Source organism: Nyctibius grandis, chromosome 30, assembly GCF_013368605.1.
Source record: "Nyctibius grandis isolate bNycGra1 chromosome 30, bNycGra1.pri, whole genome shotgun sequence".
NCBI classification, from domain to species: domain Eukaryota; kingdom Metazoa; phylum Chordata; class Aves; order Nyctibiiformes; family Nyctibiidae; genus Nyctibius; species Nyctibius grandis.
The window spans coordinates 1,790,904-1,818,882 of record NC_090687.1 but is presented as its reverse complement, the minus strand read 5'-3'; the positions used below and the strand labels follow the sequence as shown (position 1 = coordinate 1,818,882).

The window sequence follows — 27,979 nt, the reverse complement described above, 5'->3', positions numbered from 1 at the left end:
CAGGCTGAGAGAGTTGGGGCTGTTCAGCCTGGAGAAGAGAAGGCTCCGGGGAGACCTTCTAGCACCTTCCAGTACCTGAAGGGGCTACAGGAAAGCTGGGGAGGGACTTTTGACAAGGGCATGGAGTGACAGGATGAGGGGGAACGGTTTTAAACTGAAAGAGGGGAGATTGAGATGAGATATGAGGAAGAAATTCTTTGGTGTGAGGGTGGTGAGACACCGGCCCAGGTTGCCCAGAGAAGCTGTGGCTGCCCCCTCCCTGGCAGTGTTCAAGGCCAGGTTGGATGGGGCTGGGAGCAACCTGGTCTGGTGGAAGGTGTCCCTGCCTGTGGCAGGGGGTTGGAACGGGATGAGCTTTAAGGTCCTTCCAACCCAAACCAGTCTGTGATTCTATACATGTGGAAGCCCCTGGCACCATCCCAGCGTAATTCCCTCCCTTCCCGCAGCTGCAGTCCCATTTGTTACTGCAGTTCACTCCCATCTGATGCTGCTAATTAGTCCCAGCTCTAATGCTGCTCCAGTGATTCCCCTCTTGGAAAAGAATCAGCAGCTACAATGAACAGTCTTGTTTTTTTAACTTTGAAATGGCATCTTTCTGTCAAGCCAAAGATGAAGAGACTGCCCTAATTCATAAAGAAAACCCAACTTCTGATTGGAATCACTGCATTTTTATTTCGTACTATAAATAGAATTCCCCTCTATTTCCCATTCCCTTACACAAGTAAATGAAACATGTAGCTGCATGTAACTCATCCGGTACAATACGAGCACGAATGGCCTTTAACCATGAGGTAAGCTAACTGTTTCGAAGGCACTCTGCGTTTGGTTACAGTTGCATGCTTCACACTACCCTCTTGTGTCTGGCAATGCTGCCATCTCTTCCCGTACTTCTTGGTGACCTCTGTGGTGTAGGGATGTTCCTCCCGGATCTACAGCTGATGCCATCAACTTACATCTGCTTCACCCTTCCCCCAGCAGCGTAGGCACGTAGGTGAACAAAATGATGGTGTTTAAGGTATTAATGTGGTGATACTGCACTGAGATGTGTAGCACACCTTTGGTTTTACAGAGCTGGCTTTCTCAGAGGACAATCCCATCATTTAGTCAGTTGTCCACGATGAAACTGGCTTACCAACATGCAGCTGACATAACCAGCTCCTGCTGGTGACCTCGGAGTCATCTTGACCTTCAGCCTGTCTAACGACTGCTGTATACAGCTTTTGATGTGACTACGTGAGTATATGTTGAGGAAACTGCAGGTTCTGCTGAGTCCTTGGACTTCAGGTACTGTCCTAAGGCACTTTGTCTTGGTTTTGGTTAGGTTGGGCGATTAGGGATGAAGAAGGGGAGAAGGTTTTGCTGTAGTCCTGACAAACGTGTTTTCCACTACTGGTGGTGCTTTTCTGCAGTGTATGACAGCAAGCAGCGTGGCTTCGTAGCATGGCTGGGGCAGAGGCTCTAGCATTGTGGAAGACGCAGAGGAGGGCAAGGCTTTGCAGTGATCTGGTAGTTTAACAAGTGGCGCAGCTCTGACTAGCTGCTCTGAAGAAAAAGTTTCTAAAGTGGAGGGAGCGCCGCGTAATTACTTCCGGACACCAAGACTGCCAACTCCTGGATCGACATCTCCTTGTTGAGGTAACTGTTGTACTGAGCCATGGTTAGCCTTCCGCTCTTCAAGGCGTCCTCAATCGAGAACTCTCTACCAGACTTCCTGTCGAGGATCACAGATGATTCCCCATTGGGACCCTTTATTGAGATCTCCTCCCAGTCGCATTCCTGACTCTTCAGTTTGACAAACAGGCTCCATTCGATGAGGCCAAACACATGAGCTTCCTCTGGAGACATTTCTTTTCCTGTATCGGGGTCAATGACCACAATGGAGCGCCTCAGGTGGTTCTCTCTTTGTTCCCTCTTGATAGCCACTGTCTTGAGGCGATTCTGGAGTTGCTCGATCTCTGCGTCTTTTTCTCTGGATAACTGCTTCAGATCATCTAACTCTCTTTCCAAAGCTTGGAATCTGGAGTCCAGGTTTATGCCACTGTCCACGTGGGTCATGTTTCTCAAATCCCGAGCTTCTGTTGCCGTGAGTTCAATCTCTGACTGCAGTCTCCTTGTTTCCATCAGCAGGTTCTGTTTCTCAAGGTGTAGTTTGTGGTTTTCCTCCCTTAGTAAGTCTAGCTCCTTTGATGACTTGGAGTTGTTGAATTCCACCTCGGACAGCCTAGTTTCGAGGCGGTTGATATCTGCATCTAGCTCCCTCTTACGCCTGCTTTCTTCCTCCAGGTTGCTCTTCAGCTTTTGAATCTCGTACTCCGTGTCGCCTTTGTCCACTTGGACGCTCTCTGAAAAGACCACTTTCTCTTTGACCTCCATCTTCTCCAAAGAAAGGAGCTTCTTTCTCAGGGCTTCTAGTTCAGTTTGCAGGACTTGTCTCCGGTGCTTCTCTTCTTCCAGCTCCAGCTTGAGGAGGGAGTGCTCCTTCTCTTGCTGGGGATCTTGCTGAAGGATCACTTTCTGTTTCACAGTCACTCGTTCTGTTGTCTCTCTCTCCTGTTCTTCTAACTCGTTCAACCTAATCTTCAGCCTCTGCACCTCCAGTTCGGCCTCTCTGCGGGCCTGTCTCTCTTTCTCAAGTTCTTCTAGCTGACGCTCTAGCTCAGACCGCCTCCTCTGCAGCTTACGGAGTTCTTCACGGAGGCAATCGATTTGCTTCAGCTCGCTCTCAATGCTCTGAGAGAAGGAGTTGACTTCAGCCTTCAAGGCAGGATCTTGCTCGTACTTCACTACTTCCTGTTGGACCACTTTCTCCTTCACCTGGGAAAGTTCTTCCTCCTTCTGTCGTACTTTCTCTTCTTGGAGTAGCCGCTCCCTCTCCAGGTCAATGTGTTTCATCTGTTCATCTGCTAGCTGCACTCTCAGGGACTCTACCTCCTCTCTAGTCTTGGGGTCTTCCCGAAACTGCAGAATTTCTTGAACAACTTCCTTTGTCTGCACTTGAGGTTTGGTATCTTTCAAAGCTTGTATCTCTTGTTTCAGCTGGTAGATCTCAAGGTCAGCTCTTTCAATTGCTCCTGTCCTCTCGATGATTTCCTCCCGGAGTCGCTGTAGCTCCTTTTCAGTTTCTGGGTCATTCTTGTACTTAATGACCTCCTTAATGACTTCTTTGACTTCTACCAGTGGCCCTCTGTTCCTCAGAGCAGCCAGCTCATTCTGGCAGCTCTTCAGCTGTTCGTCGCCACCTCGGTATCTCCTCTCCTGCTCTACCAGCTCCAAACGAAGGTTGGCAACTTCATTTTCAGCCTTGGGATCTGGGCGCACAATCTCACGCACTTTCTCCTGGACAACCACCTTGGCGTTCTCTTCCTCCAGCAGCTGGATCTTCCTGAGCAGCTCAGCCTTTTCCCGCTCGTTGGAACGACCCTTGGACTTCTCGTCTTCGTACTGGCGCCGGAGCTCATTCACCTCTCTCTCGATGGCTAAGTCTTTCTCTACCTTCAGCACCTCCTTGACGGTAATTTTGCCCTCAACGATGGCCCGTTCCTTCTCAAGACGTTTGAGCTTGTCCTGGAGGAAGCTGAGCTCTTCCTCATGCTTCTGCCGAAGGGCGCTCTCCCTCTGCTTGTTCTCTTGCAACACCCGGAATTCCATCTCCAGCTGGGGATCGTTCTGCAGCTTCAGCACCTCCTTCTCCGTTACCTTCTCCTGCTCTTTGTTCTTCTCGCTGGACAGCACGGCAATTTGTTGGCGTAAAAGGATGACTTCGTTCTCTCTGGTTCCTTCCTGCCTCCTGAGCTCTTCCAGTTCTTCTTTGAGCTTCAAGATTTCATCAGCTTGAGTCTTATCTTGTTCAATACGCAAGACCTCTTTCACTATGTACTCCTGCCCTCCTTCCCTCTTCTCATGCTCCAAAACACGCAGCCTGATTTTAAGAGCCTCCAGCTCATCCTGGAGCACCTGGTTCTTGCGCTGCTCTTCTGCTAGGTTTTGCTGCAGTTTGTGGAAGCTCTCCTCCAGCTGAGGGTCAGGCACTTTCTTCAGCAGTTCTTTCTTAATGACAGTTTCTTGAGGCTTCTGCTTTTGCAGGTGGACAATGTTGTTCTGAATGGCTTTGATCTCCGCTTCTAGCTGTTGCCGACGCTGAGTCTCATCCTCAAGCTCTTTCTTCAACTTCCAGACTTCTTCCACGGGCCTTACGGATTTTTTGGTCTGGACGAAGTCCTGTGTCACTTGAACCTCTGGTTGCTGTTGTTGAAAAAAGAATGTGTAGTCAAAAAACCCCAAATAATCATACTTGTGGTGCTTATTTTCAGTACCTCCTGTGACAAGACAGGAGGATGTTGAGCTTGGTTGGTGGAGGTTGCCTATTGCAAACGCTGAACGGGGGGCATTTGCAAACAAGCTGCTCTCGAACTGCTCTGTGGGTTCTCAGCCTGAGAAATGCTTTTTGCAATGCCTGTTGCTGTCAGAATAAAGCTTTTAGCCATGAGGGATGCTAATTCTGGCATGGGTTTGGCAGAAGAAGTGTTAAAAATGATGTGGAGCTTCCTAGGGCAAGTGGGAGATGGGACTGGGAACCACAGAGGGGTTGTCTATGTGATTTCAGTGTCTGCTGATTAATGATTTTGGGGACATGAAAGACAAGCTAGATTCGTTTCCAGTTCAACTTGTAACAGCAAAGCCACACGTGTCTGTTATTTACACACCCGTCCTTTCGGTGTCCCATCGCTCCTGGTGATCGCTTACCTGCCGCAGGAGGCTCTGAGCGAACTCCAGATTCTGCAGCCTCTGTTTGTTCACAGCATTCACTTCGGTGAACTTGGCTGCCAGCACAGCTTCCTAGGGAACAAAAACACGGTGGTGGAAGCAGGGGTGCTGGGTCAAGAGTCGCTGAATAGAGACAACAGGCCCTAAAGAGGTGACTCTTCTAAAAACCTTCTACAGCTGTGATCTGCCAAGCTTTGGGGGAGGAAGAGCGCTTCTCATGCACACTCGTGGTCATACTGTACGTTTCCTACTCAAGGTAGGCAAAAAGATGCAGCCGAGGAAGAACCAGGCGGACACTTCTGCCTGCCTCGGTAGGCAGGGTGAGGTTGAGGCAGGTAGCAAAGAGATCCTGCATAAATAAGCAGCTTGTGGCCTGCTCTCGCTGTATTTCTGTCTAGCATGTGCTCTTTGGTGGTGAAATCTCATTCTCTGGAAGTCTGGAGAGGGGAAAAGCTCTGGCTTTTCTCCCCCCTTTCAGAAGGGAAGTGCTAAATCCAGCATTTTCCCTCTCTCATTCCAGCCAGCCTAGCCCCAAAGAATTGATGGGTCAAGAATGATGAAAAAGCCCTTCCTCCCCCTCCCGGAGGGGACTCTCCGGGACCAAGGTTGCCAACAGTAAATATAACTGTTTGCAAAATCCCTGTTGGTCCCATAAGCCGTCATCTGCTTTAGCTCGCTGTAGGCCACCCCTTCTTTACCTCTTCTTTCACTTTGGCGGCTGGAGACTGGAGCCTGGGCTTCTTGCTCATGTACCCATTCCGGCCGTTCTCTAGGTCGAGGATGGACCGTAGCTTCTCTGCTTCCAACTCATAGTCCTGGGGGAAGAAGTTCCCAGGAGGAAAGTGAGATGACTGGGTCCCCTTCGTGCACAGGTCCCTCCTAATCCCTGGTTTTACTGACTTCTTCCCTTGACCTGCGTGTTAGGGGAGCTGCTGAGGGTGGTGGGGTGTGGAGCACTGTTGGCAGGGTCTCCCAGGAGGTTCTGGGTCATGTACTGCCCTGTGACCACACCAGGACAGCTGCTGGCGTGTGCTGACCTTCCAGTTACCTTACTGGTGCTGGGCTTGGAGTGGAAACCCTGTTTTCACAGACAATAAATCTGAGCCAGCTGCCATGCTAATGGCCATGATATCAATGTCAGAGCAGATATAACCTGGTTTTATCTCATCAGTTGACTGAGCAAGGGCACTAGGCTTTCGTTAGGTGGCTCCTTGTAGGATGTAGGAGATTCTGCCCCTCTGTTCTGCTCTGGTGAGACCCCACCTGCAGCATTGCATCCAGCTCTGGGGTCCTCAGTACAGGAAAGACATGGAGCTGTTGGAGCTGGTCCAGAGGATGCCACAGAAATGATCTGAGGGCTGGAGCACCTCTGATATGGAGAAAGGCTGAGAGAGTTGGGCTGTTCAGCCTGGAGAAGAGAAGGCTCCAGGGAGACCTTATTGTGGTCTTTCAGTACTTAAAGGGGAGCGATAAGAAAGATGAGGACAGACTTTTTAGCAGGGCCGGTAGCGATAGGACAAGGGGTGATGGTTTCAAACTAAAAGAGGGAGATTCAGACTAGATACAAGGAATTTTTTTATGCTGAGGGTGGTGAAACCCTGGCACAGGTTGCCCAGAGAGGTGGGAGATGCCCCATCCCTGGAAACACTCATAGTCAGCTTGGACGGGGCTCTGAGCAACCTGATCTAGTTGAAGATGTCCCTGCTTATGGCAGGGAGGTGGGACTAGATGGTCTTTAACGGTCCCTTCCAACCCAAACTATTCTGTGTTTCTATGTTAGTTCTCCCACCAGCAGAGTTGCAGTCCTGACCTTCACTGCCTGCTGGTATTGCTGAGCTGTGGCGGAGACCTTCTGCACCTCTTCTTCCTTGCTTGCGATGTCACTGAGGAGCGCCTGCCGTGCACAGAGATACATGTCAAAGAGAACACAACATCCAAACGCATCCTGCAGCCTTTTCGAGGGTTGCCATTAAAATTACAACACTGAGAATGACAACCTTCTCAGGCTGCCCTGCCACAAGGCGCAGGGAGGACAGTGGGACCTTATAATGTAAAAATAAATAAAGTTAATAAGTATTTCATGTTTCTATGTTATGTTCAGGAGCAATCTAAATTCTGTTCCTTGGCTTTTAGTGTTGTTCCTTCTCCTCTCCCCGTGGAGCCCAGGATGCTCTCAGAAAGAATTACCGCTTGGTTCTTCAGCTTCATTTCCACTTGCTGGATGTTGTCGGTCTCCTGCGGCTCGTAGTTAGGTATGTTGCACAGGAACTGGTTGACTTTGTCGTAGTTGGTGCGGTAGTTGGAATAGGCGCTTTTCGCTTTCTGCAGGGTCTGCGTTCTGTGGGGGAAATCAGCTCAGCTTCAGCACTATCACATCTCTGGTGTCTTCTGCAAACGCCTCTTAACCCGTCCCCGCTTCCCCTGCTCCCTAAAGACACAGATTTGAGCCACAGTTGTTCTCTTGCCAGTCCCCATCTCTGTTGCGAGAGCACCTCTGATCCTAAAGGCTGCCCAGATCTACCCAGCCAGTGCGTTCCAGGAACCTCTCTTTTCCTCCTTCGCCCTCCCTGTAAGCCCTTCTGCAACTCCTCACTCCCACGATGGTGTTATGCCACTTCCAGATTCAGTGTGGTTCCAACTCCACTGTAAATATCCCAGCTCTCCAGGCTGGTCCAGTTCATCCTCTCCTCTGTCTTACCTGTGGTCAATTTGCTTGCTGAGGTTGTTGAAGCGCTGGTTGAGTTTGTAGAGCTCGGCTTCCTGCCGTTCGATGTCGGGGCAGTGCTCCTGGAACTTGCTGGCCAGGGTGTTGGAGCATGTCTTCGTCCTTAGCAAGTTCTGCTCTGCTTCATTGAGCAGGATCCTTTTGGACTGGAGCTCGGTGCCCATGGCCTGTGGAAAAAAGCAGGAGAGAGGGATTCTCCAGGGGTGAATCATGCCAGGCTTTTGTCACCGTTCCCCATCAACTCCAGCAACTGCACTGGAGCTGCAGAGGATGCTAAGGAAGGGCTGAGCTGCAGAGTGCTACGAGTTGTGGAGAAAAGAAGTTAGAGGCTGGCATCATAAGCAGAGCCATCTGGTAAACGTGATGGGGAGAAAAGCTAGCTCTTGCTCCCTTCTCCACCCGTTAACCTTTGAAAGCAAGCATTCTATGTACAAAATATGTGATGCTCCTCAGGCAAGCCTTAAACCCTATTCCTGACAGTGCAACAACTCCAGGAGGAGCTGTGAAAGCTTTTGCCTGCTAGGCTGGACTTGGGGACTTGATGGAAAAGCTGAAGAAGGACCAAAAATTCTGGCCTAGCCAGTTCTTGACCTTTCTATAGCAGAAGGATTGCCAGTTTGGGTTGGTGGCTTTTCCTAGCAATAACTGTTCTCAAAGCCTTGCCAAGTCCATCTCGTTCAAGCAGCACGTCTGCTTTTCCCAGACCATTTTATCCTTCACTTCTCCATTAGTCCTTTCGTCAAATCACAAGTATTCAACTGGCGTTTGATTTCTGGTTTGGGGATGGGAACGGTTTGCGTTTGAAGTAGGTGGGGATCACTGCCCTTAACGTGAGGTCTCCTCTCCAGCCAGGAGGCCATCCCTTTACCAACTGCTTCAAGCTCATGGGTTGAGCAGCAATTACTCCAGCTTTTGGGAAGTGGTTCTCTATGTGGAGCATGTCAATAGGGTAGAAAACTGGCTGGAGACAACACTTACCAGCAGCTCTTCTTTCTTACGGTCTACCACCCGCAAATCCTCTGGTACTGTGTCATCTGTGACCAGTTTGTTCTCATAGGTAGACAGCAGGTCTCGGCCTTGTTGGAGGCTCCTCTCAAGGTGCATGGCCACCTCAACTCTGTATGGACACAAGAGGAAAGGTGTTTAAGGACGCCTGCACCTATCTCCTGCAGGGTCCTACGTTATGCCAGGCTCAAGCCATGACTTCAGCCATGACTTACTTCTCTTGGGCAGCGCTGAGCAGCTGGACCACGCGGTCATACTTCTTGTTGGTATTCTCCACCTTGTTCTTTACCAAGGAGGCGCTGCCCGTGTTCGGCACGGATTCGATGAAGACCTCGCACTCCTGGATCTTCCTCATTTTCTCGGGTTCAATGCGACGGACCTCGTTGGTGATGTTCTGCAGTAGGAACAAAGCCTTTGAGCAATTGAACTAGGACCTTGTGGCTACATGACGGAGAAGGTGACTCTTGGCTGTCCAGTGTGAGAAGGGAGGACAGGGCTGAGGCTTGTGTTTGATGGCAGGTGCCTTTCAGCCTTGTAGGGGACAAAAGGATACTTTCTGTTGACTTTCTGTTGACTTGTGTCTCTTCTGGGGCAGGCTAGCTAGCCCTTAGCAAGGAAACTCTGGCTGGGGAGTGGTTCCTACCAGCTCTAGCTCGGTCGGAAGCATGCTGGACTCATCTGGACCGCTGGGCTCTGCAGCCTGACAGATGAATTCTTGCCTGGACATCAAAGCGCTGCAGGCAGTTGGAACAATTTGCTTTCACTTGTGGTGGCACTTGGATTTAGACACAGCCCTCGGCAGGTGATGTAACCAGGACCTGAACTTCCTTCTAAACAAAGGCTTGTGGCACCAAGCCTGGCTTAATTAGGAGTCTGAAGGAGAGGAAAGGAGCAGGATGCTACCAGCACCAGAGCCTAACGGAGCAGGTCCTCAAGGAGAATCAGTGCCCTGGACCATAAGTGTTTTCCTGCTCCTTTCTGAGCTGGTGATGGTGGTGGCAAAGTTAACGTCCCTGCTGCGCTCAGAATATGGGCAGGATCCAAACCTGAGGGCTTTCCTCTCTCTTCCTCACAGCCCGCACACTGCAGCCATCACCTTTTTCCCATTCAACCTTTCTGTGACCAAGCTGGGCCAGGAGCAGGACAAAGGGTTTTGGCTTCTGAGGCTGCTCAAAGGGCTGCTCCCCATCTCCACTGGAAGCAGCAGCCAGCCGTAAGCATTGGTCTGGGCGAAGGGAGAGCTTGCAGCCCCCAGCATACTGAGGACCACCCTGGAGACCCCCTGGGAGCATGGTCCCTGCATGGCACCGTCTGTCTGCTTCCATGGCCCCGTACCTTCAGGTCCTTGGAGCGCTCGGTGCTGTCCTGCACAGCCCGGCTCTGCTCCAGTGGCGGACGGAGGTTTGCCGTTATTGCTTTCTCCTGCTTGTCCAGGTCACTGTTCACTTTCTCCAGCCCTGCCAGAAGCTGGCGGCCCCGAACTGATGCAGCATCTGGATAAGGAGAGGGGACCGGGTCGAAGCTGGTTGGAAGCTGGGTCTAGGCTCAATCCCACTGGTGAGTGCAAAACCCTCTGCTCCCTGAGCCCTGCCTGCTGCGACCACAGCCTGGCTGCTCTGCCCCTGCGCGCGTCCCAACACTTGTCCCCAGGACCCTTAGGAGATGGGAAGCTCTCGGTGACATCCCCCCTAAGATGAGCCACCACCTAAGTTCAAGGCTACAGAGGCCTTTTTGTGCCTGGGAAGGGGCAAAGCCGCCCTCCCCGAGCCGCACCTCCAATGCTGTCTGCCTTCAGCCCCTCGTAGCGCTGCTGGAGGATGTTCTTGCAGTTGGCCGTCTTCTCCTTCACGGTCCTGTAGTGAACGGCAATTCTGTGGAATGGGACAGCGTGAGCGTGAGGTCAGTCAGGCCCTCAGCCCCTCCATCACCCCCTCCATCACCCCGTCACTGCTCCAGGAAGGAGGTGCAGCTCTGGAGGGGCTCGTGGGACCTGGCCCCTCGAGGCAGCCGTGAAGCAAGTGGGGGAGAAGCACCTTCACCCCATGTTGGCGAAGGGGTAGAGCAGCGTCTTCACCGGAGGGGTGAGAGCAAGGGGAGAGGCAGCCAAGGGAGGGATGGGCAGCTGCCCTAGAGGAGGGGGGACCTGGCTGGCTCTGAGCTGGCCCCGCTTTGCCAGGTGGGATGTGGTGTGCAAGCAGGAGGGGGCAGGAATCCCTCCTGGAGGAAGCCTGAGGCTTGGAGCAGGCGGGAATCGGGGCAGGAGCCCCCCACCAGCGCTGCAAGATTGGGGGGTGCAGCGCCGGTGGCACGGCCTGGGGCTGGGGAAGGCCAAGGGCACAGGCTGCCAGGGCAGCGGGAGGGTCCAGCATGGCAGGGTGGGGGGCACGTACTGGTCTGCCAGCGCTATTGCTTCTGCGTCGGGCGGGGGGATCATGAAGCAGACCCCTGGGGCGCTGATCCTCTCTCCTGAGCTGTCTGCCACTTCCCAAATGTCTCCGCTGTTCTTCTGCAGGGTGTAGTGGGCTCCTCGGCTTATCTGGCCCTGGGGGACAGGAACCGGTCACAGCAGCAGGTCAGGAAACACCACCCGCCCTGCTCCACGCCGGCAGCCCCGGGGAGCCGTGCTGCGGGGGGGCAGGACCGGCATAACCCCCAATCCCTTCTCTTGGCACCCTCTTGCTTCTCCAAGAGTCTGCCGCTTGCCAAAACCTCCTGTGCCTGCTCCTCCCTCCCCTGAGCCTCCAGGGATGAAGCTGTGCCTACTCTTGCAACAGCCACGGCAAGGAAATTCCCACCGGGGCAGAGATGAGGAGGCGTTTCCAAGGCTGTGGGAGCTGCTCGCTCCTTCCCAGTGTCTGCTGGCTTTGCTGTCCCATCCCTTCGGACGGCTACTGAGTCCTGCAGAGGCTGAGCCCGTGCTGGGGCGATGCAGATGTGCCTGTCGGGACTGTGCTGGTGCTGGTGGGGTGAGTTTCTTTGATCACAAACACGTCCCAGCGCAGGGAGTGTGGGAACGGGACCTAACGGGGCTGTCACAACCTCCCGCAGGGTGTGCGATGGGTACGCTGTCCGCAGGGTGGGCGGGGGCTGCATTTCCCCCGGACCCCTCCTGCACTGCTCCTCCTGAGCTGCAAAACCTGCTTTCCCACCGGGACAAGCACCACCTTTGCCTTGTCACACAGAATCAATCAGGTTGGAAGAGCCCTCTGGGATCATTGAGTCCAACCATTGCCCTGACACCACCATGTCAACTAGACCAGGGCACTAAGTGCCATGTCCAGTCTTTTCTTAAACCCCTCCAGAGATGGTGACTCCACCACCTCCCTGGGCAGCCCCTTCCAATGGCTAATGACCCTTGCTGAGAAGAAATGCTTCCTGATGTCCAACCTGAACCTCCCCTGGTGAAGCTTGAGGCTGTGTCCTCTTGTCCTAGCGCTGGTTGCCTGGGAGAAGAGGCCGACTCCCACTCCCCCGCTGCGGGACCCATCACCGCTTGGCCACTGGCCAAAACTGCTCCTTCCCCAGGTGCCTCTTCCATCCCCAGTGTCCCCACCCGAGGAGATGGTTCCCAGCAGCACCTCTGCATTGCTCATGGGATGAGGGAGATGGTACCTGCTCGCCTTCGTACTCGCAGAGAGCCTCCACGGGGACAGGCTGGAGCGGCATCTCCCGGCGGTACCGCAGGGGCAGGACGTGCTGGCTCCTCTCCTGCAGGGACTTCACCACCGCCTCGTACTTGTCCAAGGCCTTCTCCTGGTCCTAGCACAGGGTAACGACCAAAACCAGTAGAGAAACATAGGAAGAACGAGCTCCTGGGCTCTGCCAGCTGGGGAGGAGCTCGTACCAACGCTGCTGGGACAGCGACTGCGGCTGCTCTTTTGCTTATGCTACTGAAAACGGCTCCTGGGTCCTGCTCTGCAGCTGTTGTGTTCCTACACCAAGAGTTCCTGCGCTCTCCTGCAGCCAGGCTGAGGACTGGGACTGTGCCTGTTGGTTGCCATGCCTTGCCACTAGCCACCGGGCCAGTAATAGGCATTCCCTGGTGTATGGTCCACATCTGCCTGGCTGCACGTTGATGGACAGCCCCGTTCCCAGATACTGGCTCTAATTAGAGCCCCGTGAAAAGATTCTCCATTGATTGCTCTATCTCTGGCTGTACAGGTGGGTATCCCACAATGTCGGGTGGGATGGAGCACACAGGAGGAGAGGGACAGCTCTCGGGAAGAGCCATCAGCTGTCCCAGGACATGTGCATCATCTGGGCCTGCTGCAGCACGCCTGGGCTTGGGCTGGGCCAGCGGCTCAGCTCAGCACAGCCCTGCCCAAGTGGGCGATCTCACATCTCAGCAGCACAGCGAGTTCCACAACCTCCACTGGCAGCAGGTCTAATTATGCTCCCGCCCTTAACGAGCGCTAACTCAATGAGAGAACAAATAAAAACCAGCCCAGTGAGCAATTACGTTGCTATGGGAGAGGCAATCTCTAGCTAGAGGGGAAGGAAGAGGCCAGAGAAGGCCGGGCAAAGGGAGGCAGCAGCATGGTCGCCGTGCTGAAAGCTGGGCTAGATGCTTGCTCCAGCTGGGATGTCCCTCCATCGGTGTCAGGGGGACCCGGGCTCCTGCTGCTGCCTCCCCCTCGATCCTGCCTGCGCCAATACTCACATCCAGCTCCCGAAGGAGAGACTCCAGCTGGTATGTGTCCTTGAACTCTGGGCTGAATTTTTGGTCCAGGTCTGTATCCACCTTCTTCAAGAGCTCCTGGGCATCCTTAGAGTCTTTCTGAAACTGCAGAAAGTCTCTTGTGAGAGGGGGTCCTGCTGAAACATGAAGCAGACCCGCCCCAGCACCCTGGTCTTCATGCTGCCTAGAGCAGGGACAGGCAGCAGGAGCTCTGGTGGGCACCTGAGCGCTCCAGAGTGCATGGAGAAAGGTGAGGAATCACCATTTCCCACGCTCGGGACAGCAGAGCAAGGGGAAAGACAACCAGGGGCAGCTTATTCCATGGTCTTCACCTACAGAGTTAGTAAATCCCACCTTTCCCCACCCTCAGTGTGGTTTCACTTGGAGAGCATCACGACGGTGCGTGGTGCCTCCATTGCCAGCGCCAAGGAGAAGGCAGAGCCAAGCCCTTCCTCACACAAATGACCCCCGGGGCAGTTATTCTGGCAGATACCCACACAAGGCACTGCCTGGGCTGGGCACCAGGGTTCAGCTTTGGCAACAGACTCATCATGTCGTCAACACGCCCAGGCTGTGGGAAAGGAATCCAGCCTGACCTGCTCTCCTGCAGAGCCTCCCCGGCTGTCGGATGCAATTTATCCAGCAGACATCTGTCTGCCGAGCTCAGCCGGGGCTCCCGGGGGGGCAACTCTGCTTTCTGCAGGTGTAACTGCCCCGCTCGGACCTGTTCTGCTTCCGAGAGGAGCATGCAAGGTCTCCCTGTGTCTTGTTTTGGGGGTGAGGTACCTCTGTGAGATATCTCTGCTGACCTTTAGACGAGGATGCTGACGGACTGGGGCTCTTGAACCTCGGCACTGGAGTGGCTGCTTTCTGCAAGTTATGCTTTGGCCAGGTAATTACTGTGTTGGACAAGAGGACACAGCCTCAAGCTTCACCAGGGGAGGTTCAGGTTGGACATTAGGAAGCATTTCTTCTCAGCAAGGGTCATTAGCCATTGGAAGGGGCTGCCCAGGGAGGTGGTGGAGTCACCATCTCTGGAGGGGTTTAAGACAAGACTGGACATGGCACTTAGTGCCCTGGTCTAGTTGCCATGGTGGTGTCAGGGCAATGGTTGGACTCGATGATCCCAGAGGGCTCTTCCAACCTGGTTGATTCTGTGATTCTGTGTTTGGTGCTGGAGCAATTATGACTTATGTTATCAGCTCAAAGTTGTCCTCCTGGCCTTCAAAACCCCATAGACTAGAGAACTAAATTTCTTCTACTCTACAAGCAGGAACTTGTATGTTTGCTGAGGTCTCCTGCAACCCAGCACCTCCTCTCTGGGCTGGGCAGAGCAAACAGTGCCTCGCTGCCCCTGGGGATCTGGTACCTTGTGGAAGTCCTCCATGAACTTCAGGTGGCTCTCCTCGCAGATCAGCAGGTTGAGGTACTCCTTCCAGTCGGCGTGCACCGCCTCGATGTGAGCCTGCAACACAGGGGTGGGAGGTTGGACGTTAGCAGGATGCCCTGTGCTAGGGGTGAGCCGGGGCTGCCCACCAGAAAGGACCCGTTTCCCTCTTGAGCAAACGACTCCTTGGCTGCCTCTGAAGCCACCCAGATGCTCAGGTCAAAGCTAGGATGGGAATACCAGAGAGCTAGTCCAAAGCTGTGATGCTCCCATGGGAGCGTGGGGATGGGAAGAAGGAGGTGGCAAATCCTGTGGCCTTATGTCCATCTTCCCATCAAAGGTGGCATTTGCCACCATAATTTATCCTTTGTAGGCAGGCACGGGGCAATGGCCGCAGGAATGAGGAAGACGGGAAGAGCTCCTGAGGTTTATCTCAGCTCCTCTGATGGTGTTTACATACTTTCAGGTGAAGGAGAATTTTCCCACTTGGGAAGCAAAGTCAAGAGTTGTGTTGGCACCAGGTCCCATGCTGGAGAAGGGCTGGGCGAGTCTCCCAAGCACCAGGGCGGGTGGGGAATCTGGAGCCCACCCTGATGCTCACCTCGATGGCATTCTTTCCAGGGTGATTCTGGGCGAGCAGCTGATCTCCATCCGCATGTAGCTTGTTGATGGCCTCCTCCTTCTCCTCCAGCTTCCGGTGGATGAAGTTCTAGATGGAGAGAGGCAAGATACTGATCCCCAGGCAAAGAGGGGGGACCCTGGCTGAGTCCTGTGACTGAGCTACTCTGAAGGCCCCGAACAGCTCCACAAGACCAGAAGTGTGATGCAGCTTTTGCTTTTCCTTCCCTTGCAGATGTTGCTAAAGATGTGACTCTTGCCAAGTGAATGCTGAGATAAGGGAGAGGAGGACGAGGAAGCTGTGGCGCTTCCTCATTGCATTATCTTTGGCACAAGGCAAGGATTAACCTTCCTATCCGTATGCTATCATCTGTGCATCTCAAAGCACTTCATGAGAGAGTAGGGGAAACTGAGGCACAGGGAAGGGATGTTTTCTGCCCCTGTCCAACCCCTGGCTCCGTGCCCACCTCCCTCGCTGCAAAACCCCCAGCCGGCACGGGGCCAGGCTCGGGTGAGCACGCACGGACCTCATACTGGCGGCGCCGGCTGGGGTAGTCCAGGTTGTGGTCGCTCCAGTCGTAATGGGTCCTGTCCTTCGCCTGCTGATCCAGCCAGTAGAGCTTGTTGGTGCAGCGCTGCATGTAGTCCTGCAGGGAGTTCAGATCCTGCTGCCGCTGCTGGGAACCGGCCTGGGAAGGGTCAGAGGGGAGAGCTCAGCCCAAAGCTCCTCTCCATGGGTCCCCTTGGGGTGCTTGGCCACCCTGGCAAGGGACCCCTGCCAAGGGCTCCACCACTGGGATCTCGGAGGTGTCTTACCAGCAGCTTCTGGTATTTGGCTTGGAAGTCACTCATGTATTCCTGGTGACAGAGGAGAAGCAAGGCAAGGGTTAGGAGCGTGTCTCTGGGGACTGGTGGTCTGGCGGGGGCTGGATGAGGGAGGGGGATGCGGGGTTCATGGGATTTGCCTCATTGTAAAGCTAGAGTGGGTGTGCTCAGCTCCGAGGTTAGGCATGGATCTGAGCGACCACCCAGCCTGGTCCAGGCTGTAGGAACTTGGGTGGTGGGATGCCTTCACCTTCATTAGTGGCTCAGGACGGGGCCGACCTCGCAGGGCAGCAGGGAGAGGGGCAGGAGGACTGACCTTGTTGCCTTCCTTGGCGATGTGTGGGCCGATGGCCATGACCTCGTTGTGGAAGATGTTGTGCTCTTCTACTTGGCTGTTGACCAGCGGCAGGTCGGTCCCGAAGCCCTTGCTGCTTAATGCATCCTGCAGGGCACAGGAGCTGAGGTTAGCGACGGAGGAACGGGATGCGGTGGCTGAGACCTGGGAAACTCCTCTTGGAGGTGGACGTGGAGCTGGGCTTGAATGGGCTCAAGTGTTGGCAGCGTGTGGGTGCCTGGGAGCCCACGGGTGAAGGCGGCCGTGCCGGATGGTGGCCATGCCAGATGGGGGCCATGGGAAGACCAATCTGGGGGTTTAAAAATCTTTTCTGGCTGGAAGAGGGTGGTGCTGGGATAAAACGAAGAGGAAGGGCCACAGAACAGAGCCCAAAGCAGGTGGTGACTGGGGATGCCAAGCCAAGGACCCCAGAGGAGAGGCTGGTACCTGTTTCTCCTCGATCACTGTTGACCAGTTGACCTGGGGCTCAATACGCTGCAGGGGGAGGTTGTAGATCTGCTCGTGTTTCACGCGCAAGTTTGCCACTCGTTCCTTCAGCTGCCGGATGCTGCGGGAAGGGAAAGATGAGGGTGGGATGCAGGATGTGGGCATGGGCCAGCATTAGCCATCGGTAGCTGTAGGTGATCCTCTCCCAGCCCCCTTATGGAGGGGGGACTGTCCTTAGGGGACCTCGGCGAGCCCAGCGTGCCAGACGGGCTGGCAGCAGCCGCGTTGTGCAATCGGCTGGGGACGGAGAGGGCAAAGGTTCCTGCGCACCCGTCCTCTGCCGAGGGCTGCTCAGCACGTCCAGGGGCAGAGCGTGGGCTGCCTGTGTGGCCAGCAGATACCACCCCACAGTGCTTGGGGCATCCACGGGCTCTGCATCTGCCCGAGGGTGGCTGCGGGTTGTGCACCTCCACACGAGCTGGGCTGCGGAGGAGCCCGTGGTGCCTCCCCCAGGAGCTGAGCAGAGCCCCTGGAGAAGCCCCACCATGCCCTGCAAGGCTCTGGGGGCAGGTGTCCCCCCGCCCCAGGTACTCACTCCTCTGTGATCATGTCACCCTGGGGGTGCTTCATGTGCCGGGCGATGGCCGCGTCCCCATCCAGCACGTAGAGCAGCTTGTCGGACTCGGTGAGCTTCTGAGCCGTCAGCTCCTTGTACTGGGCGAGCTGGCACGCCTTGATCTTGTGCAGGTCCTGGGCAGCAGAGAGCGGGGACGAGGGGTCACGAGGGCAAAATAAACCGTACCCAAGAGGGCTGGGCGAGGTCCTCCTGCCACGCTGCCCCCGGGGAACCTGAGATGGGCAGAAGCTCTGCCATCTCCTGTCCTCCCCAGGATGTATTTTGCTTTCTCCTCGGGTATGTCAGCCCCGAGGAGGGTCTGTGGCTGGGGGGGGCTGCATCACCTTGGGATGTGTCGTACCCTCTGGGAAGGGGAGGATGGGTCAGGCCCCTTCTCCTCCATCCCAGCTGCCTGCTGGGGTGCTCAGCCAGGGGTGCCCACCCAGGGATGCACACCCCCTCTCCGCACAGCGCTGCCCTGCCCTGGGTCAGGATGAATGCAGGGGCCCTCTTGCCTGTTACACCCTCCCACCTTCTTCCCATGACCCGGGGGGTCCCGTGCTCTGTTACAGCTCATCACAGCCCGGGTACCCACCACAGGGCAGGGTGACCACGCACACGTGTCCTAGGAGAGGGGACAAGACCGCAGTGGTGCTGGAGGGGCTGCGGCGGGTGGGGACGGGGCTGCTCGGAGGAGCCCGCCTGCGTGGGGCCGGGGCTCGCTTACGTTCTGCATTCGGGAGTCGGTCTCCACGATGTTCTTCTCCACCTGGTCGGCATTTTTCTGCAGGCGCTCTATGAGCTCGGTCAGCTCTTTGCTGGAGATGCTGGGGAGAAAGAGGGGGAGAAAGAGGGAAGACGCGTCACCCCACAAACACGGCCCCAGCCCTAATCCGCTGCCGGGGCTGCCCTTGGGGTGCCGTGACCCCGGAGGGTGGCCGGGGGCCAGCCAGGCGCTGCAGCTGCGCCTGACTCACTGCTGCCTTGAGAACACTTTCCAAAACACTCGGCTGCTCTGCCAGGAGGGGGGCGGTGGGCAGGGACAGCGCGGCTCCCGCACGCCGGGGATGGGAGCGATGCCGGCAGCGAGCCTGAGCCTCCCTGGGCTTGGGGACAAGGAGAAATGGGGGAGTCTGAGCAGCAGAGAGGACCTGGGCCCTGTGCACGCAGGCGAGGTGGCCCCTTTGAGGCCGTTGTCCCTGCCTGCAGCCCTGAGTGCCCCCCACTTCGGGGTGCAGCCCTGCCCCGGAGCCCCCGCTGTGCCTCCTCCATGTCGCAGTCAGGGCCTCCTTGCTCTGTGAGGAGTTATTCACAGTTTAACCCAAATAAAGGGACGGGACAGCACACACCGCACCGATCTTTTGGTGCTTTGTCTCTTGCCAGGCACTATTTTTTGCTCCCGGGGCGATGCTGGTTCAAGCGTCCCCGTTTGCAGGCGGGGTGCGGGGCCAGCCCAAATATCCCCGGCCCCGCCGCAGCGACGGCTGAGCTCGAGCAGAGCCAGGACAACCCGTGACGCAGCTTTTGCATCGCTGGGGTTATTTTAAACATTCTGTCTTCTTGCTGGTGCTCTGGCTGAGGGTGCAGCGTGCCAGGGCTGGCTCCGGAGGCCCTGGCCATGCCCACAGGTCTCTGCTCTGCGACCGGAGCAGAAAGCAGGGTGTGCTCCCCACCAGTCCCCACAGCTGGGGGGTTCACAGAGGCCAGGCTGGTGGCAAGGCTGGGGCTCGTGTCCCTGCTGTGCTCCTTTCCCCCTGTGGGCTTAAGGGTTGGCTCACTCCAGTGCCAGCCACCTATAGAGTGGTGATAATGAGTCTTAATGGCCTCGTTAGGTAGAATTAATCTTTATATGGTGCTTGGAGGTGTAAATTGCTGTTCCAGCTGCTAGCAGATGAGTTGTGTGTGTCCTGCAAAGGCTGACGGGCAGCGGGGCAGGCTGGGGGAGAGCGGAGTTGGCTGGTGGAGCACCAGCATCCCAACTGTGCTTGCTCGTGGCGTGGAGGGCTCCTGCGTCCCCAGGTGGACAAGCCTCATCCAGCAGCTTCAACAGCCCAGCTCCGAGGGTCCTGCAGCACCTGGGGCTATCATGGGGCAGGGGTTGACAACGTGAGCTTCTCCAGGACAGCACGAAGCATGTCCTCCTGTCTTCTACAGCATGGTGGGCCAAAGCTGAGAGCGGCCATGGCTTGTCGACCTCTTCCTGGGATGTGCAGTGGCTTCCCTTCCCCTCAGCTCCCAGCAGGTAAGAGCAGCTCGTGGCCTCGTCACTCCTGTGAGCCTCGGGGACCGCACGCAGCCTCCAGCGGGGCCATCTCAGCCTTTCCAGTGTGGGCACTGGGGGACAAAGCTTGGCCAGCCAGGCTCTGGCCAGCCCCCTGCCTGGCACCGCTGCTGAGCTTCAGGACACATTCCTGCCTGCCACGTGCGCTATCGCTTTCAATGCAGCAGAACAAACCAAAACCCAGCTCTGGGCTTGTTCCTCCTCACCTCGAACCCTGCCCCGGGCTGCAGGAGCCTCGCAGCACCTGACAGCTCCACAAAAGCTTCCCGGGAAGTTCTGGTGTGGGCAGGATTTACGCTGATTATTTTTTTCTTCTTTTTATAGAAGCTGCATCATCAGGACGGTACTCGGCGAGGCTGGTGGTTTGTGTCTGTCACCGCTGCCTGGCACCTCCTGATGAGCAGAGGGATCAGCGTCGTTACGGGCCCTCTCGCATCAGCAGAGAGGAACCGAGAGGAGTTAACGGAGGGGTCGCGGCGAGGCGTGCGGCTGGGGGCAGTAGCTGCGAGGGTGAGTCTCGTTTTCTGCTCCGTAATCACAGCTGGAGGGTGCAGGGGTGCACCGGGAGATGAGGCACGGCTGGCTGGATCCTGCTGCAGCTCTTCCAAATCCACGCTGGGGTTTCTTCTAATCCGCATCATCCCGTGTAAACCAGGGAAACCGTCTGATGAAGTCAGCGGAGAGAAACCAGTTTGAAGCTGGGCGACTGTGCTGCACGCGCTGGTGTGCCTTCAGCTGGCGGCTGGCCCCATCCCCTGCATCCTGAGCTCACTCGCAGCCACCGAGGAGCCTTCCTCATCCTCACCGATGAACTGGAGACCACCCGAGCTTGGAGGGTGGGAGAGGCTGATTATCCAGCTTGGGATGCCTCGCTGCGATCGCCGGGAGCTGAACTGGCACCGAGCGGGGCTCGGGAGAGCTGGCAGGGCTCGCCGGCTCCTCTCCGCGTTCCCTGCCCTGGTGACTCTGCCCAGCCTTTGTGCTCACTTCGCATCAGCAAAACCGATCTTGGGCACCAGGAACCGGTGAGTGCAACACCCTGACCCTCTTCTTGGGTACCGGCTTTGCCGGGAGCATCCTCCATGGATGTGCTGCTGGAACAGCCAGGCCGGTTCAGGATGGGGGTGACGTGTCCGGGTGAGGATGTGCCCCTCATCCCCTTCTCCCCACTCTTCCCCTGGGTCTGAATCACCTTGTTAATCACCCCGCCACCGAGCTGGGGCTGCCTGTGCCCTGCCAGCTGCTTCCCAAGCTGGTGGCGATGCTCCCGGCCATCCCTCCCTGTGCCTCGGGGACCCCGCGCCAGGGCAGAGCCACCCTCTGCCCCCAGCCCTGGCAGTACCAGGGGGGTGACAGCCCCCTCTCCATCGCAGCAGGGGGCAGAAGCGGTGTGGGGCTGGGGGAAGAGGGAGGGCAGAGGATGGCGTTTCCCTGTGTTGGAGAGGACGGTTTGCCCGGTCATGCACAAACTGCTGCTTTGATGTGCAGTATCGGGGTGACCAGGGACAAGAAAAACGCGGAGCTCGCTCGGGGCAAGCCTGGGCACGCTCGGGTGTAACGTGGGCATGGCTCAGCCTCGGCTTTCCTGGTGCACACAAGGGCTGTTTGCTCTCTCTCTCCACCTCTGTGGTTTAGGCGAGTCACCGGCGGAGCTGGTGGCTGCCACCAGCTGAGCTTTTGGTACAGGGAAAGCTCATAAAACCTTCCCACGGGAGCTGGATCTCAATGCAGCCGCCGTGGCGTCCAGGGGAACTGCTCCTCTGCACCCCGTCCTGTGCTGAACACGGTGTGGGACCGGGAACAGGGAGGTTGGTGCCTGCTCCAGCTCCCTCCCACGCTGCTGGAAATGCAGCGTTAATGTGCAGAAATAAATACAGAAATAAGAGGATAAGATCTCTCTAAGATCTCTCTTATTTCTGTATTTATTTCTGCGTACTTATCACTTCTGGGTCACTTAACCAACCAGCTTGGCCATTACTGCTATGAGCTCATCAGCCCTATTAATGATCTGCCAGTCCAGCCCCCCAGCTGGGTCTGTGTTAATACAACACGAGGACGAGCGCGGTCCCTGCACCCGCCTGGATGGCGAGCGGGGCACGGGGGGGATCGGCTGGGAAAGCTGAAGCCTGGCCAAAATCTCCGTGCCAGGGGGTGGAGGAGGTTGGCTTCCCCGTGCCCTTCATCTGCCGAAAGGAGGAAGATGCAGGAGAAGCACAAGGTGATGGGTGAAGAGGCGAGGAAGCCTTGGCCGGTGCGTGGATGGGATCTGGAGGAGACGGCTCTTTGGGGGAGCTGCGGGTGCATCTGAGCTCTGGAGGGTCTGAGCTACGAGGAACGGCTGAGGGAGCTGGGGGTGTTTAGCCTGGAGAAGAGGAGGCTCAGAGGTGACCTTAGTGCAGTCTACAACTACCTGAAGGGAGGTTGTAGCGCAGTGGGAGTCGGCCTCTTCTCCCAGGCAACCAGCGATAGGACAAGAGGACACAGCCTCAAGCTTGGCCAGGGGAGGTTCAGGTTGGACATTAGGAAGCATTTCTTCTCAGCAAGGGTCATTAGCCATTGGAAGGGGCTGCCCAGGGAGGTGGTGGAGTCACCATCTCTGGAGGGGTTTAAGAAAAGCCTGGACATGGCACTTAGTGCCCTGGTCTAGTTGACAGGGTGGTGTCAGGGCAATGGTTGGACTCGATGATCCCAGAGGGCTCTTCCAACCTCATTGATTCTGGGATTCTGTGATTCGGAGCAGAGCTGCTGGCAGGGTAAGGTGAAGGGCTGCCGGGGCCAAAAAAAACAGGCAGGAGGGGATGGAGGGAGTGTAGAGCGGTGCTGGGGAGGGAGAAGGGCAGGATTTGGCCATTGTCCAGCTGGGAAGGGCAGCGCACGTGAGCCTGAGCGGAGGCAGGAGCAAAGGTGCCCAGGGCACGGCCCTTGCGAGGCTGCGGCGGAGGGAAGGGGAATGCAAAGCTTTCCTGCTGGAATAGATAAGGCTTTGTTTGAAAGACGGGGAAGAAAAATAGGAAAAACAAAAGCCTGGAAAAAGTGGCTTTGTCATTTCTGGAGAACATTATTTGATCAGGAAGGAAAAAATTATATCACTCATGAAAAGCTGTTCTTTCATTTCAGTGCTGCCTTGCGCAGCTGTAGCATCGCCTGGCTGGCACAACGGACCCGAGATTATTCCTGTGAGGAATGGAAGAGGCTTTTTGGGGGGGTTTCTCTCAGCTGGAGAGCTGGGAGGAGGCAGCTGCCCTGTGGAACACTTTGCTTCATCCATGTACCACGATTCTGACCTCAGGTGATGTTCTGTTTCTTTGGGTTTGGGGGGGTTTTTTTTTGGGTTTTGGGTTTAGTTTATTTGGGGTGTGGGTTTTTTTTTTGAAGAGAGGTTCTCGAGACAGCTGTGCTGATAATTATTGTGATATGGAAACTTTGCTGCTAAAACCTGGACTTTTTTTTCTCTCTTCCTATTTTTTCTCTCTTCCTATTAGGTTGCACCCTAAGAGCAGTTTTTGGACCCCGATCCCCGAGGTCGGCATCTCCAGGATGTCCGCAGGTTCCCACCCTGGCTTTGCTCTTGCTGGCAGCGGGTAGGAAATCCCTTTGGCTTCTCTGTCCCCTTTTTTCCCCAAACAAGGAGGTTATTTCACTAATCCCCCCTCAAAATGGGGATGTTCACACAGATACTCCAGGAGTTTTGGCTGCTCCAGCTGACCACAGTCCCTGGGAAAGCTCCTGGGAGCTTGTCCTGTGAATCAGGTACTTGCTGGGAGGGTTAATGGGAAGGGCTCTGTCTACTCCTTCCCCCAGCTCAGTGATGCTGGCCATGCCCCTGCTCTCCTGCTGGGAAACCTTCCCATGCCAGGAGCTTCTCCAGAGGTGGGACTGCTTGACCAGGGACAAGTGAGTAGGTTGAGGATGGGGTCCAAGCATGGATCCTGGTCCTGCTGACCGCATCCCTATACTGGGCTGCATGGATGGTGCATCAGGCAGTGACAACCTCAATTCCATCTCCATTTAATTTCCATTTATACACATTTCATAAAAAACCCGTACCCATGGGAGCACTGCTGCTGGAGAGTGGACTTTAGGAGGGACTTAAAGTGGACGAATCCACAGCACAGAACTAAAAATACCCTTAAAGCTCCCCGAGCTGCATAATATTCCCTTCACTGGAGTGAAGCTGTGGCAGAGCAGAGGACACGAGGGCTGGGTCACGGCTAATGTAATTCAGGTTTGGGAGAGATTAAGATCTGGCTCCGCACTCGGGAGCAGCGCGCCGTCAGGCTGCCCACGTTAGGGCGTAGCTGGACAGCGGAGCTGCTGCGCTTAGTCCAGCTCGTTTCAATTCTGTTTATCTTCCCTCGTAGGAATGGTGATATATTATTGTAATGCGCATGGAAATGAAAGCAGAAATAGGGCAGGCGCTGGCGAGGCTTCCTCCGCTCTAAATACAGAGCAGCTCCCCTGACTCACCTGCTGTCTGGTCCTTCGTGCTGACTCCAGCCCGACCAAACAGCCTCCAGAAATGGGTGCCAGCAGGCAGAGCCCTCCCCACCTCCGCTCCAGCTGCCTGCACCCCGTCTTAGCTCAGGACTGGGGCTCCTGACACCATTAAGGGTCCACCTGGATGGAGGGTCTCACCAGGGGACCGCCAAGGAGGAACATCTTTGCTGCTGGTGAGTTTCAGCAGCGACTTCTCAAGGCTGAGCTGTGTTTTCTACTTCCCAAGCCTGGACCTTCTAAGAGAGAAACCAACCTCCTGTTTTCTAAGCTTGGCAAGTGTTTGGTGAAGATAATGGGGAAGGAGGGTGATGGTTTTCCCCCATACGACATCCCTGTTCAAGGCTTCTGCCTTCCCTTCTAGGAATACATATCTATGATGTGCTAACACCACAGCAGTCATGGCTAGTCCCAACTGAATCCCAGGGCTTTATGCTACTGGGATGGGGCACGCAAGAAGAGCACAAAGCAACCAAGTCCATGAGAGAAAAGAAACGTCATCATCATCATCCCCGTTCCCCAGGGAAGGTAGGGAGATGCCCACACACCTACTGACATGCCTGGGGTTGGATGGGGCTGGCTGCTGAGCCCAGAGACCACAAGCCCAGGCCAGAGCTGCAGCAGATGTTCCTAAGGAGAGACTTAGACCCTGGTCCTGCTGATTTGTGCATCAGAAAAACAAAACCACGGGGAGCTGTTGAGGAGCATCACCTGCACATGGGGGTAAAGTAATGGCTGGTGCTGGGAGTGGCGTCAGGCGGTGGATGGATGGGGATGGGGTCCAGGGTGCTCGGCACAGAGCATTGCCATGGTTTTCTTCCAGCCAAGCCACGTGGCTGACACGCTCCAAGACTCAACTGGTGTTGCCAAGGACGGACGAGCCATGGCAGGCCAGATGACCCAGCACCAAGGTGTCTTCAAACCATCATGGCTCTGCAGGATTTAATGCCGCTCCTGTTCTTTCCCTGCTGTTGCCCTATTAGAGCTTCAAAGCAGGCTGGCTTTCCTACTTACTAACGCGAGCGTGGAGCCGACCAGCCTCGAGACGCGGGGGTGGTTGTCGCAAATAGCTCCTTCGGTGTTCAGAGCGGGGTTCGGCTCCGCGAGGAGCTGCATCCCCGGCACAGCAGCAGGGATGGAGGGGGGAACCCATCCCTGCCCACCCCAACTCTCACCCTCTGGGTCCTCAGCAGGCTGCTTGGGGATAGGCAGGGGAGATGCTTGAAGCCCATATGCTTCAGGAGCTTTGGATGGGAGGCTGAAGGGCCAGTTTGGGGTTGGGGAAGGGTGGCTGGCTGCATCCAGCACAACAGAGTGTTGTTCCTGGGCAGATTACGGTGCCTGGCTTGAGCTGCACAGACTCACGGAGATCATGACTCTCCAGTGCTGCTCATCGAGATGCCCCCACCATGGGAAGGGCTAGTCCCAAGGCTGAAGAAGCCACCAAGACTCACAGCAGCTCCTCGTCAGGCTACGACCTGCTGTAGGACGGCGCTTCCTGGGCAACCCCGAACTCGATCAGCTGAGCTCAGCCCCGGCTCCTCATTGCTTGCAGGAAACGTTCCAGCACCCTCACCCGCTTGCCAAACCGGTGCTGGGTTATTGCCCTGGCACCGCTGCGCTCTGGAGGCTTGGTCACTGCCGGCACCTTGGCACTAAGCCCTCATCCTCGCCGAGGCACAGGACGGGGCTGGGCTGGACGTGCTGTCGAAATCTCCGTCCATGTTGGCTGATTTTAGCGGCGTTGCTCTGGTGTTTTTCTAGCAGCCAAACTGGGCAGGAGGCGGCTGGGAGCCCGGCAGTGCCTGGAGCAGGGGCTGGGGCAGGAGCTCCTCGCTGCTGCTTCGCAATCCTTCTCCAGGGAGTTGTTTAACCGGTCCAGCACCGCCTTCCCCAGCTCGACGGTGGGGCTGTTGCCACACGGTGGGAGCGTTCCTTGGATTCACAGATGTTTGTAAACTCCAACGCAGGAATTAACAAATTTGGGCTAATGAGCACAGCCCTCCCCGAGGTGTGCATGGACAGCAGGGAGGGAGGGTGGCCCCAGGCCCCAGCCCTGCACTGTTTCCTCGGCCGTCATCAGCCAGCCAGAAAAATGAAGGTTTCAGCGTGGCCCGCAGGCTTCCGAGGTGCTTTGGCACCTGCCCAGAGCCAGCCGGGCTCGCGGGCAGGGTGGCGGCGGGCAGACCGTCTTCCTGAGCCCCATGGGCTGTCGGAGGACGTGAGCACAGGGTACCCGGAGCTGGCAGGGCTCCGGCTGCAGCCACGGGATGGGGATCACAGGGGGTACCCAGTGCAGAGCGGGTCTGTCTCCTCCTGCCTCCCAACACCCTGATGCTCCTCAGAGTCCTGATCTGCCAACCCAGCTGGGGTGTTTCTCATTTTCCACTAACATCCCTGACAGACTAGAAATGCAACGGGGTATTCACAGCATCCTTTGACCATGGGAGCGCTGGGGCCATCAGGGCGGTGCATGTGAGCCACAGGGGACTCCGTGCCACCCCTGGCTCCTCCTGCCAGCCCTCCCCAGGGCAGGAGCTGGCAGCGGAGCGTGCCCCAGGCTTTGGGGAGCAGGAGCCTGGGCGGCCCTGCTGAGCCAGCCAGGCTGCTGAGGAGCCCGTCCCTAGGGCTGAAGCTGGAGCCTCAGCCTGAATAGAGGGAGCTCAGCAAATCCCAAAGCCTGAGCACCCACCGTGCCGGGGCTGCACCCTCCCCGCCCGGGGAACACCCCTCCTACGCCCCACAGCGCCGCACCCCGGGGCGGGGAGCAGCGAGGGGATCCCCCAGCCTGGAAGAATTCGGTGCTTTCTGAGCTGACCGGTCCCTTTCTGCGTCCCCAAAGGCACCCCAGCCCCTGTGCCACCTCCCTGGTTTCCTTCCCAAAGGAGGATATTTGGGAATCCAGTGCCTCTGGAGAGGGATGAACAAGCCATGGGCTCAAACCTGCACCCACCACCCTGCTCCACGTGCTCCAGAGCCCCTGCAGCTCCTCTGGGGAACGCAGGACGTGCTCTGAATCGATCTGAACATCCACCTCTTTGGGAAACTGTCCCCTGGGCCACCTGCCCCTTACAGGCAGGGGCTGGGGGCTGCCCGCTCTCCAGCCCCCCTCCTGCGGCAAGGCATCGCGCAGCCCGGAGAGCGGCCAAGCCTTCTCCGGGGGCAGATTTCACATCTTTTCCCTTTTAACGGCCACTTTTCACAGGGCACATCCAACACGCTGCTCTATTTTTTTATGACGAACACAACTGAAACGTGTCCCCACCCTGACAGAAAGAGCTGAGGAAAAGACGATCGACCCCAATACTCGGTCCTGACAGAACAACGGGATGAAGGCTGAGCACAGTAAGACTTTTTTTTCCCCCCAAGATCTAACCCAGCACGCACTTGGGAAGCGAAGGAACCTGCACCCCGGAGCTGCCGCTACCGCGATGTGAGGGACCGGGGAAAAACCATCTCGGTGCCTTCACCGGGCACCAGAGACACGGACCCAGCTCGGAGAGGAGCTGCCACCTCGCGGGTGCCCATTTCTGGGGGGGTTCCCACACCTGGGGGGTTCCCACACCCCGGGGGGTGCCCAGGCTCCGACAAGCCCCGGCGCCGGGACGGGATGGATGGTGCGGGGTGGGACCCCCGGGATGGAGGGGCTGGTGCGGGGTGGGAGCCCCCGGGAGGAACGGGGCTGCCCGGGATCGAGACACTCACCTCTTCTTCTGCACGGAGGGGCTGTATTTCCCTTTATTGCGTTTTCTGAAGAGCGAATGCATCGCGGCCCCGGCACGGCGCCCGCCGCGCTCCGCCTGCG

General features: G+C 56.5%; 1 protein-coding gene across 1 annotated transcript; it reads right to left on the bottom strand.

The window, feature by feature from the left end:
• Positions 1–669: 669 nt before the first annotated feature.
• On the bottom strand, positions 670–27,979 carry PPL (periplakin). The gene is made up of 22 exons (XM_068420247.1): positions 27,880–27,979; positions 18,127–18,226; positions 17,379–17,533; positions 16,784–16,904; positions 16,319–16,444; positions 15,994–16,035; positions 15,705–15,866; positions 15,161–15,268; positions 14,542–14,637; positions 13,155–13,277; positions 12,107–12,253; positions 10,885–11,036; positions 10,268–10,365; positions 9,830–9,987; positions 8,710–8,888; positions 8,468–8,606; positions 7,463–7,656; positions 6,952–7,102; positions 6,575–6,658; positions 5,463–5,579; positions 4,744–4,836; positions 670–4,242 (listed from the first exon to the last, which is right to left on the bottom strand). Exons 1-22 carry the CDS (start codon positions 27,939–27,941, stop codon positions 1,558–1,560), a joined length of 5,292 nt encoding a protein of 1,763 aa, XP_068276348.1. The 5' UTR covers positions 27,942–27,979; the 3' UTR covers positions 670–1,557.

Coding starts and splice junctions, on each gene's coding strand:
- PPL (XM_068420247.1), bottom strand. CDS start 27,941: ATGCATTCGCTCTTCAGAAAACGCAATAAAGGGAAATACAGCCCCTCC. Junction 18,227..27,879: donor CCCTCCGTGCAGAAGAAGAG/GTGAGTGTCTCG, acceptor CTTTCTCCCCAG/CATCTCCAGCAAAGAGCTGA. Junction 16,445..16,783: donor CAGTGATCGAGGAGAAACAG/GTACCAGCCTCT, acceptor TGTGCCCTGCAG/GATGCATTAAGCAGCAAGGG.